Below are 11695 nucleotides of genomic sequence, written 5' to 3'. Positions count from 1 at the left end.
CGCTTTCATATTGACAAGTTCAACGTCAATCAAACTAGTTAGGTCAATTTTTTCCTAGCGTTTCTCTTAAGTTAAAACTGTTTGAAAGTTTGTACAAATTTCTAGTTTTATATTTAGAAGTTGTTAATTAATTGAAGAGAATTATATTGTGGTAGCTTCCTTTCTCTAATTGTTTGACCAATGACTTATTGTTTCTATAACTCTCTCATACTATCAAAACAAAATTATAAAATTAAATTTTATACAGATTACGAATGCAAACTTTTTGGAAGTTACAATTGTGCTACAAGTTACAACTTACAATTTAAGATAGTTGTCGTGATTAGGGCTGGTCCTAGAAAATCTATCTATGGACTCAACTTAATTACAACCAATCTATCTATCTACAAATTCTTTCCTTATTCTTGACTTTTTCTTTGTAAACTACAAGGGAGAGAAAATTGATCGTCCCGGTCTTATTCAACTAAGGAAAGAATTTGTAGCATATACTACATATTAAGGTTCGCTAAAGCAAATTCTATTTTTAGATCAAAACTGTCATTGATTGTAATCATCACGTGCATTGTTAGTTATTTATTCTTATATAAGTTCGTCATCGTGAATGATTAATTTTCCATGTAATTAATACTACTAAATTATGATTATCGAGACGAGAACAACATATATATGATCTATTAAATATCCTTAGTTATTAAGTTGTTTTGAATTCAACAAAAGATTTAAAGTTGCATGGAAATTTCGTTAAACGTCCATTTTCTAATTCGTGACCGTAACTGAATTTAAAAACTCTGAAAAAAATTCCTTGATTTTAATAATTTATATAAATATTTTTATTTATGTTATTCTTAACCGTTTGTTAAAATATTGTGATGTTTTTAAATGTTTTACTTTTGTGTATTTAAATATAAGAAATTTCTCACTGTTTTCTTTATATTTTTTTTATGCCAAGGAAATTTCACACTGTTAATTAGATAAATTTGGTGAGATTGTCAAACATTTATAGGTTCCAAAAGTGACAATCAAAAAGATTCGAGACAGAATCAATAAGTAGTCTGAATATAAAGTAGTAACACAAAAAAAATAAAATAAAAGAAAGGCGAAATATAGGATTCTAATAACACGACGAACTTGACTCGCTCACTCTCTCTCTCTCTCTCTCTCCACAATTAGCTGCTTGCTTTTAACATCTCTCTCTCTCTTTCTCTCTCTCTCTCACACACCATGTGGGATGTGGCTATAGCAGTCTTCACTGCATCTTCCTCCTCCTCCTCCTCCTCCTCCTCCTCCTCCTCCCCACTTTCTTCTTCTCTCTCTTCCCTCCTCTCTTAATTTCTTCTCCTTTTTTCCAGATTTTTCTCTGATTCACATCTTTTCCTCGAATGATCGGTAAGATTCTCTCCCCCCCCCACTGTATCATTCTTACGCGCTTCCTTCCTTTTTTGGGTTACTGTTACCGTGTCGGTTTATTCTTCTCGATTTGCCGACAATTCCTAATTCAAAACCATGGGTCTTTATTGAATTCGATTTTTGATTAAACGCGTTAAGCTACGACACCGTCTTTGTATACTTCTTATAACCCGATTTGGGCGTTTTGGGGTTGGTTGGTAGATATTTCTGTAGCTAGATTTCCCCAATTTCTTCTTCGCTTTGTGTAAGAGTTATTATTACTTCTTGCTTCTTTCTTGATGCTTGGCTTTGCTTTTAATAATTCGAGATTTCAATCGTGGGTTTGTTTTTTTAATGTGAAATTTGATTGCTTTTTGTAATTTCCTCACTGTTTTGGTGATTGTATTGGTTTCTTTGTTGGAAAAGCAGGTTGAGAGAGAGAGGATGGTGTCAGAGACTTGGTTTCGTAATCTGTGGAGGTTTCCAAAGAAACATGATGGTCATAAAGATAAGGCGGTGCTTGAGGTATTAGCGTTTGAGGTTGCGAGTTTGCTGTCAAAGCTTGTTCATTTATGGCAGTCACTTAGTGATAAGAATGTTGCAAGGCTTAGGGAAGAGATTACACATTCCACTGGTATTAAGAAGTTAGTTTCTGAAGACGATGATTTCATCGTCAGGTTAATACGCGATGAGTTGATGGAGAGCATTGAGAATGTAGCTAAAGCTGTTGCTAGGCTTGCTAGGAAATGCAATGATCCTAAGTTGAAGAGCTTTGAGACTTGTTTTAGTGAGATGATGAAGACTGGAGCTGACCCTTATGGGTGGCAGTTTGGCTGGAAGAAGATGGATAAAAAAGCTAAGAAAATGGAACGTTTCATCGCATCAAATGCTAGTCTTTACCAGGAGACTGAGATTTTGGCTGATCTTGAACAGACTTATAAGAGGATGAGGAGCAATGAATCTGCTACTGACAATCTTTTGGAGTATCAGAAAAAAGTTACGTGGAAACGACATGAAGTAAGGAATCTGCGGGATGTCTCTCTTTGGAACCGTACTTTTGACTATACCGTCCTTCTCTTGGTTAGATCAGTTTTCACAATCCTTAGCAGGACTAAACATGTTTTCGGCATTAGTTACAAAATGGATGCGAGTGATGTTAGCTCTGCAGATTCTGATTTCATTGGCCGCAGTCACTCGGTTTCTACAATTTTAACTCCTATCTCTCATAAATCTGAGACTAGCGGTCTTCCTAGATTTGCTTCTGGTCCCCTTGGAAGATTTACGGGTCCTGCATCAGGTTCAGCTGCTACAAGGTCCACAAAGATGAGTGATTTCCTTTCGGGTTCTCTCAGCGCCGAATCCCCTCCTAAGTCAGGCCCTCTTGTTGCAGAAAAACACAAACGTTTCAAGTTTTACTCAGGTCCGCTTGGTAAAATCACCTCCAAATCAGGACCACTTATGGGAATGGGCAAAAACAACAAAAAGATGGGGCAGACCCCGGAAAGGCCTTCTATTTCCTCAGTGAAAAAGCAATCGAAACCCAACCGGTTAACTCAGGTTGGTCCCTTTAAAGGCTGCATGGTGTCCCAAGATGGGATTACTCCTCTTAGTACTAGGACCCGGAATGGAGCTAGGAATAGTAGTGCTGAGCATCACATTCTTGAAGGAAATTCTAACTCTGTCCACGTTGAAAACTTGACACTTCCTTCCCGACCGAAGTTGTCAGATGCTGCTCCTAATACCCTTGGTGCTGCTTGCTTAGCATTACACTATGCTAATGTTATCATCGTGATAGAGAGGTTTGGTGCATCTCCTCACTTGATAGGCGATGATGCAAGAGACGACCTTTACAATATGTTACCGGCGAGCGTGAGAACATCCCTTAGAGAAAGACTAAAGCCCTACTCGAAAAACTTGAGTTCTTCCACAGTTTATGATCCAGGACTAGCAAAAGAATGGACTGACGCAATGGCAGGTATCTTGGAATGGCTGGGTCCGTTAGCTCACAACATGATAAAATGGCAATCCGAGCGGAGTTACGAGCACCAAAGCTTGGTGTCAAGGACGCACATAGTTCTTGCACAAACCCTTTTCTTTGCAAACCAACAGAAGACGGAAGCCATCATTACCGAGCTTCTTGTTGGCCTCAACTATGTCTGGAGATTTGGCAGAGAACTGAACGCCAAGGCTCTTCAGGAGTGTACCAGTAGTAAAACCCTTGAGAAATGCATGGACACAGATAATTAGTGAAGCTCTCCATGACGACAGACAAGTCTGCAATTTTACTACCTCTTTGACGTCAACCGACACTGGATCTAACCCACCGGGTAACCAAACCGTGGGCAAGCCCAGTATCCTCTGCAGCTTGGACCAAACCCGAGGGCGAAATGCTGTTACGTTATTGCTCGATTACCACGAGAGGTATTATGATCTGAGCTCGTCTTTATCTTTCCCCTCCTCTTTACTATTCTGCTTCGTGGATTGCAAATTCTGACTTGTAGTAGGATGATGATGCGTTGTGTATATTGTTCTACTATGATTTTATTGTGGTGAGTTACATACTGCATATATACGTATGTGCCAAGTTTGTTTTTGATTCTGTAATATCTTATTGGGTGATACAGAAGATTCCTTGTTTTCTCCGACCTTCAAGTTCCGATTTGTCCAAGTTTTGTCTGTATCTTCTCCTCTCTTCCGGTCAACTGTATTCGTATGTGGGTTTGTCAAGTTTGGAATCAAAAAGTGCAACAGATTTATTAGTTGATAAATTTTGTTTTAAAAAAATAAAATCGACATGCTTAAGTTTTATTAATGAAAGCATAATTTTTTATTAATGAAAATCAGAAATTGCACTTGATCTATCTGGCCAACAAATATTAGTATTTCTACTCTAGGTCCGATTCTTCAAATTCAGCATGCTTATTTAGTCGTCGTTTGCTTTGAAGGAGCACACACGCTGAATCGTTTATAGCATTAATGAACTTTGGAGAAAATATCAAGCTAGCATTAGAAAACAATTGTATTATCAGTATGATACTAATTTTATGATATGATGATAATGTTTTTTTTTTTTTTTTTTAAGAAAGATGTGGCATTAAGAAACAAATATTGGTATGATGATAGTCTTCTTATATGATTGATTGATAATATACAACTACTATACAGACTAATATTATATAGAAGGGGTCATCATAGAATTACTAAGTTGGATTACCATATGAATTAACATTCATTTTGAGATATTCTTAGGCCTCGGCATTCGGGTATCCGTTCAGGTTCGGATCGGATTCGGATCGGTTTCGGGTTTTCGGATTTAGATGTATAAGACCCATTCGGGTATTTCTAGACTTCGGGTTCGGATCGGGTTTTGTTCGGGTATTTCGGGTTCGGATTCGGAGTACCCGAAGTTCACAAAACTCAAAATTTTAGTATCTAATTTAGTCTAAATTATTCAATAATACGCAGTATATCTGAAAATTTAGAGTATTTTTAACCCAAGTTTACTAATAAACAGTTTAAATACTTCAAATTATCGAAAATATCTAAAAATCTGAATATTTTGGACACTTTTATTATTAAAATTATAAATATTACTAATATATTACTACTAAATATTAATAATATGGGTATATTCGGATACCCGTTCGGATTTCGGTTCGGATCGGGTTCGGGTTCGGGTTCGGGTTTTCGGATTTAGAGATTTAGAACCCGTTCGGATATTTTACAATTTCGGATACGGCTTCGGATCAGGTTTTTTTGATCGGGTTCGGATCGGATCTTCGGATCCGGGTATTTTGTCCAGGCCTAGATATTCTAATGATAACTTTTATTTAATTAATTTCGTTAGATATTTTACATTTTTAGATTAAAAAAAGAAAGTCTAAATATTTTTAAATAATTAACTGAGGTCAATAAAGAAATATTTATTTAATTACTACATTCAAGTCTTTCATTAAATGGACTTTATCAAAAAAACTTTCATTCTAATAGTAGTATTTAATTTGACTTTTTTGTAAAAAAAAATATATATAGAAACTAACAAAAATCTTAAATAGGTAAGAAAAAAGATTATTAAAGCAAAAGGGGAAAAAAAAATAAAGGGTCTGAAACGTAAAACTCTGGCCGTACGGGAAACTGCGTCGTATTTGGATGTCTCATAGTCTCTGTGGCGAAAAGGCAGCGTGCTAAATCCGTCGAGTTTGCCACCGTTGAGCGGCAGGTGAAGCCCAAACCGAGTCACCGTCTCTCTCTCTCTCTCTCTCTCTCTCTCTCTCTCTCTCCTTTCAGATGACGGCGCTGAGACCTCTCCCCGGGCGATCACGATCGCTGCGATGTTCATCGGAGAAGATGGAAGGTATCGGAAGCTGGGACATGATCGAATGGAGTAAACTCGATGTATTGCGCTCTTAACTTCTCAATTCAATTATTGCATCTCTCTCGCGTTTTCCTTGACCTAATTAATTAAGCAAGCAACACGAGAACATTGTTATTGTTGTTGTCCATCTCTTTATTGAAAAGCTCATAATTTGGGGATTATCGATTGATGCTTTTTTTTTTTTTATATGTTCTCTTTTGATTGGGGTGGTTCAGTCAGCTTCTTTGTCTAGCTCGTATTCGAATTTGGATTGCTTACTGGAATCTGAGAGGATTCTCTTCGAGGTATGTCATTAGATTTGGTCAAAATTGGATGTTTCGAATTGAAAACTCTGTTTGGTGCCCTTCACTGTTTTCTAAAACTTTATGCTTTGGATTTGAGAATTGATAAGGATGCTTCAGTCAGGTTTCTTGAAAATTAACAAGAAATCAAATTCCTGTTTGTTGGAATTTGTTTATCATAACTGTATTGTGTTTTGATCTTTAATTGAAGTTGGCTTTGATTTTCAGGCTTGTGGAGTTATTCTCATTAACACCAATGAGGCAGGGACCCTCTTGTTGTCAAATTTTCGTATTATGTTTTTGGTATGACTTGTCTTTCCTATGTTTCTTCTTCTTTTTTTTTGTCAACTTATTGCTATAAACTTAAGGGACTATTCCTTGTTTCTCTTTGTGAAGAGTGAAGGAACCAGAAAGCTTGTTCCACTTGGTACAATCCCATTTGTAGCTATCGAGAAGTTTAACAAACTGGTCAGTTTTTATATCTACGCTCTGTGATTAATTTTGGTGCAGTTAGGCTCTGGGTTTTAATAATTTTACTTGTATATAATTTCTGTGTCATGGGTATTATATGTAGGCGCTGAAAGTTCAATCAAACAAATATCACAACGATGAGAATGCACCAAATCGACTTTTACAGGTCACTGGTATGTTTCTGTGTTTCCATTTGCTAAAACTGATTTTGAGTAATTTATGTTTTCAGGTTCTGGCGCCATAGATCAAAATTCAGTTTAATGTTTAGCTCCTTTTCTTTTATTACCTTTGTTTACTACCTGAAAGTAATTATCTTGGCAGCAGACATCACCCCTGCGATGATGTTGATTGAAGGGATTTTATTTACCGCTTTATCTAATACTTTTTATATGTTAGTTTGAAACTATATCATATGATTCATGTACATTTTGCAGGAAAAGATATGAGAATAGTTGTCTATGGTTTTCGACCTGGAACCAAACAGGTGAAACTTTTGAAAAAATTTCAACTCATGCTACATTTTGCACTTCTCCCTTGAAACCTATATGATTCTATTGGCATACTTTTGTAGAGACGTGCTGTGGTTGATGCACTATTGAGGTCTAACAAACCAGAGAGAGTATGGGATCTTTATGCTTTTACATGTGGACCTTCCAAATTCGGTAACGCAAACCCAAAGGAAAGATTGCTTAATGAATATTTTCGGCTTCTCGGAAAAAGTTCTCAACAAGCGTCAATGAATATGATTGACGACGGTTCATTCACTCTGTCCAATGAACTTTGGCGGATAACTAACTTGAACTCGAATTATGACTTGTGTCAGAGTTATCCGTTTGCTTTGATGGTTCCAAAATCCATTAGGTAGGACATTGATTCCTTGTTCAGGAATGAAAAATGTTTCATTTGGTTTCGCCAAACATTGAGAAGTTCTGTGCTCGTATTTGAGAACTACATAGAAGATTCTCTTTAGTAACTTGGCATACCACTGTTTATTTTTTGGTTTCAACTATCTTTATGAGAAGTATTGACACAATAAAAAGTTACCGCATTTTTGTTGTCAGTGATGAAGATCTGATCCAGGCGTCTACTTTCCGGGCAAGATGTCGCTTACCTGTGATCTCGTGGTGTCATCCAGGTAGAAATGCAGCGGTTGTGGTACTTCTATTTGAACTTTGTTGGTATACCTTCGACATTTACATGTTGTTTTTTTATATTTATTTCTCAATTGCAGGAAGTGGAGCTGTGATTGCTCGCTCATCACAACCTTTAGTTGGTCTGATGATGAACATGAGGAGGTAAGTAGAATTTTCAGTTTTATGACCAGACTTGTGCATGATAATTTAGTTTCTTATTTGGAATCTCAAAGTGCTTGAAGTGATGGATCTGATGTTTTGATAAATTTCACCCATTTCTACAGTAGTTGTGATGAGAAACTTGTTGCTTCATTTTGCACTCAGTTAGCTGGCCATAAGGGAGCACGAAGGTGAGCTTCTGATTTTTTCGTCATTTGATTTTTTGTCATCTCTTAGTACCATGACCCCTCTATGTGCTTGCATTTCTCACATGATTTTGTGTTAAAAAATCATAAATCACATACGTATACTTGGAAATAACCAATCTTGTTTGCCCCATTGGACGTGGGATTATATTCTGGAATATTAAGAAAAGTCTATTTGGGTGAAATAGAAAATTACTCTGTTACTTCTTATCTGAAATGTGGTTGAACGTTGATACTTAGTTACTAAAAAAATTACACGAACTGTCATTTTGTTTTTGTGCCATAGGAAGCTTTATATCGTAGATGCAAGACCTAAGAAAAATGCATTAGCAAATGGAGCAATGGGAGGAGGCTCAGAATCATCTTCGAATTATTTTAAATCTGAAGTCTGTACATGGTCTAAACTGGTTTGCAGCTCAATATTTTGTCTTCTGGAACTGCTTGTTTTTACTGAAAATGTTTCTCTTCAGATTGTTTTTCTGGGGATAGACAACATACATACAATGAGAGAGAGCTTTTCCCGCCTTAGGGATTATTTAGATATGCATGGTACAACATCGTCAGATGGGACGTCATCATTCTTGGTAAGTACTGAATTCCAGAGAATTTAGGATTTGTAGTTGGTGGAGAAGTTCGAAAGCAATTAAAGTTTCTTAACAAATCAACTGACACTCTCCAAGTTGTTTAGCACACGACATCTAGGTGGTTTCAGAAACTAAAACGGGTATCCTTCAATTGAATTAAGGTTAAAGCATGTGGACATGATTTTTACATTAGTTATCAAGTTAATGGTTGCACCCTTAGTTTCTTTTTCAAGTTCATGGAGAACGTGTAAAATATACTACAGATATCTTTTTGAAGATACATCATGATTTACATACAATACTTCTGTTTCTTCTGTTGCTAATAGTGGATAACTCTATTTGTGTGAAATCTGTAGAGGCATGGTGCCTCGACGTGGGGTGGAGGTAATCTCAGTAGTATGTCTGCTTCAGTATCCTTGCTCGGAGATAGTAATTGGTTAAGTCACATCCAGAGCATCTTAGCTGGTGTAGCATGGATTGCTGCACGTGTTGCTATGGAGTCAGCATCAGTTCTCGTGCACTGCAGGTAAGCTATCTTGAGGCCGCATCGTCACTGAACTGTTTTACTTGGATACCAATTTATAGACATGTGATAGGACAAAGATGCATTTGTCTCAAGCAGACACTTGTATTTATCATCCGTTAAATCAGGTGTTAACTATTCTCAGCTGTTAAGTTATTTCCGGACTTGTGATGTCACTGTGCAGTGATGGATGGGACAGAACAACTCAGCTGACTTCTCTTGCATGTTTATTGCTTGATCCATACTACAGAACATTTTCTGGGTTCCAGGTACACCTCGTGTTATAGTTTAAGTTTTCTGGGGCTTTTCGTTCTTGTTGTGACTGAATCTACTTAATTCCTTAATCAACTTCAAGTTTAGGATTGTAACTTGATAATTGATATTGTGGGTGGTTCTCATAGAATACTTTGTTCTTGCCAGCTGATTTAACTGCATAAGCAGCCTTCGTAAGAATTTTGTTTGATGTACCATTGTCTTATGTAGTCTTTTCTACTATTCTGACTTCACATCAGGCTCTTGTCGAAAAGGATTGGTTAGCATTTGGTCACCCATTTTCGGATCGGGTGGGAATGCCTAATGTGTCTGAATCTGGTAATTTTGAATTACCAATTCAGTCTTCTTCTGCTCGAAGTTTCCCTTCCTCTCCAGTACAGCAACTTTCAGGATCAGTAATTGCTCAATCTTCTAGCTCTTCATATGGGCCGAACAACTATTCTCCTATATTTTTGCAGGTGAGTAGCTATTGCCTACAATTATAATATTCTTTACGATGTGAAAATCTAATTAGATAGCTGAGTAAAGCCTTAGATTATTCATCTTCACGTTTACGGTGTTTGCAGTGGCTTGATTGCGTTTCACAGCTAATGCGGATGTATCCTTCTGCGTTCGAGTTTTCTCCGGTATGTATATAGACCATTAATAGATGTTTGACAGTGTCATGTTGAAATTTTGTTTTAAAAGTACTCTCTACCCTTTACTATTTTGTTTCAGACTTTCCTGGTAGATTTCATGGACTGCTTGCTTTCATGTCGTTTTGGGAACTTTTTGTGCAATAGGTAACCTCTCATTTAAAACTTCTTTTCTGTGCTTTAGTTTGTAAAGTCAGAAAAAGTTCATCATATGTTATATGTAAGGTTATTATTGTTCCTGAGAAAGTTGGAGCAATTTTGTATAGTTGAAAGTTCCACAGTCGAGCAGGAAGTGACTGTGCGACCGTTTAGTATATATATTGACCCTTTCTTGATAAATGTCAGTGAAAAAGAGAGGCAGCAGTGTGGGATTTCTGAAACCTGTGGATGTCTTTGGGCCTACTTGGCTGATTTACGTTCCTCCAGTGCAACTTCTCATGTCCATTGTAACCCTTTATATGATCCTTCAAGATATGATGGCCCATTATTACCTCCTGCAGCAGCTCTAGCCCCGACTCTCTGGCCCCAGTTCCATCTCCGGTGGGCCTGCCCTGTGGAACCGAACGCTACAGAAACCGAGGACCGATGTAGAGCCATGGCTGTGAAGTATTCAGAAATGAAGAAGGTGACCCATCCTTCCTAACCTTTTATAGACTACAAAATAATCCTTTCCTAAAGTTCATATTTGACTGTACATTCTATTAACGTCAATTATCTTGCTTCATCTTGATTGTTTCTTGTGTCGGGTCGGAAAAAATTGGAGCAGGAGAAAGAAGAAGCAGAAAGGAAGGTAGATGAGTTATCTTCTGCAGTGGAGTCATTGAGCGAAGAGTTAGTGACCGAGAGAGACATAAGCCGCGTAGCTAGAGAATCAGCAAAGAGAGCTACAAAAGAGTGTGCCGTCATATCACGAGCTGTGCAGTCACTTGGCTGCAAAGTTAAATTCACAAAGAACGGAGATTGCACAGTTGAAGTAGAAGATGGGCCGCAGAAATGTTCTCACTCGATTCCCCAAAAACCATATGAGGACAACACAACAGATGTCTCAGAATCTATATCATCGGTGACTGAACAAAATGTGTGTGAAGCATTGTGTCCGTTGCGGACAAGAGAAGGAATGTGTCGAAGGCCTGATGCAGGTTGTGCTCAGATCGGGAGCCAATTTCTTGGGTTAAAAACAAACTTTGAAGCGTTTGAAAAACTCTCCATCCAAGAAGGCTATTTCGCAGCTGAATGAGTGTCCAAGTTTCACCAGATTGACAGTAAATCAAGGACATGTGTGTATTTTTTTTGACAGAGTAAGGCATAGCAACACCAGTGAGGAACAGAAACATCAATAAAAAACCCCTAAAGGCGGATACAGAAACCGCCAAACCAAGAGCGTTTTGGAATGTGGGTGCGCGTCGGGAACTAACTTCTTCTTGTATAGCAATGCGATCATGTATAGACTATAGAGGCAGCAGGTTGCTGCTGGTCTCGACCTCAGGCTTCATTGAGAACGCTAGATTTGTGATTTTGTTTTTGTTTGTCCCGTTGATAAAACGAGTAAAGATTGTAACTAAAACTGATAATATGATTATTGAGACAAGAGTCATTATAATCCTCCAAGAAAGTAGTAAAACTCAAAAAAGAAACTGTAATATTAAACATTTGCATTAATAAGAGCCTA

At 37.5% G+C, this 11695-nt stretch overlaps 2 protein-coding genes across 3 annotated transcripts; both read left to right on the top strand.

The window, feature by feature from the left end:
• Positions 1123-4145, top strand: LOC104768647. Of its 2 annotated transcripts, none has more exons than XM_010492667.2 (2): positions 1123-1386; positions 1816-4145. In XM_010492667.2, the coding sequence occupies exon 2, from the start codon at positions 1831-1833 to the stop codon at positions 3631-3633; it is 1803 nt and encodes a 600-aa protein (XP_010490969.1). In that variant the 5' UTR covers positions 1123-1386; positions 1816-1830; the 3' UTR covers positions 3634-4145. The 2 variants fall into 2 exon arrangements, with proteins under 2 accessions (XP_010490969.1, XP_010490970.1); XM_010492668.1 differs by lacking the exon at positions 1123-1386 and adding an exon at positions 1425-1651.
• On the top strand, positions 5482-11628 carry LOC104768646 (phosphatidylinositol-3-phosphatase myotubularin-2-like). The gene is made up of 19 exons (XM_010492666.2): positions 5482-5781; positions 5977-6045; positions 6271-6345; positions 6439-6510; positions 6617-6686; positions 6948-6997; positions 7085-7374; positions 7575-7648; positions 7745-7808; positions 7931-7996; positions 8298-8397; positions 8482-8595; positions 8952-9121; positions 9303-9387; positions 9631-9849; positions 9958-10017; positions 10109-10173; positions 10372-10651; positions 10793-11628. Exons 1-19 carry the CDS (start codon positions 5674-5676, stop codon positions 11261-11263), a joined length of 2502 nt encoding a protein of 833 aa, XP_010490968.1. The 5' UTR covers positions 5482-5673; the 3' UTR covers positions 11264-11628.

Source organism: Camelina sativa, chromosome 20, assembly GCF_000633955.1.
Source record: "Camelina sativa cultivar DH55 chromosome 20, Cs, whole genome shotgun sequence".
Classification (NCBI taxonomy): domain Eukaryota; kingdom Viridiplantae; phylum Streptophyta; class Magnoliopsida; order Brassicales; family Brassicaceae; genus Camelina; species Camelina sativa.
This window is presented reverse-complemented; position numbering and strand designations above follow the sequence as displayed.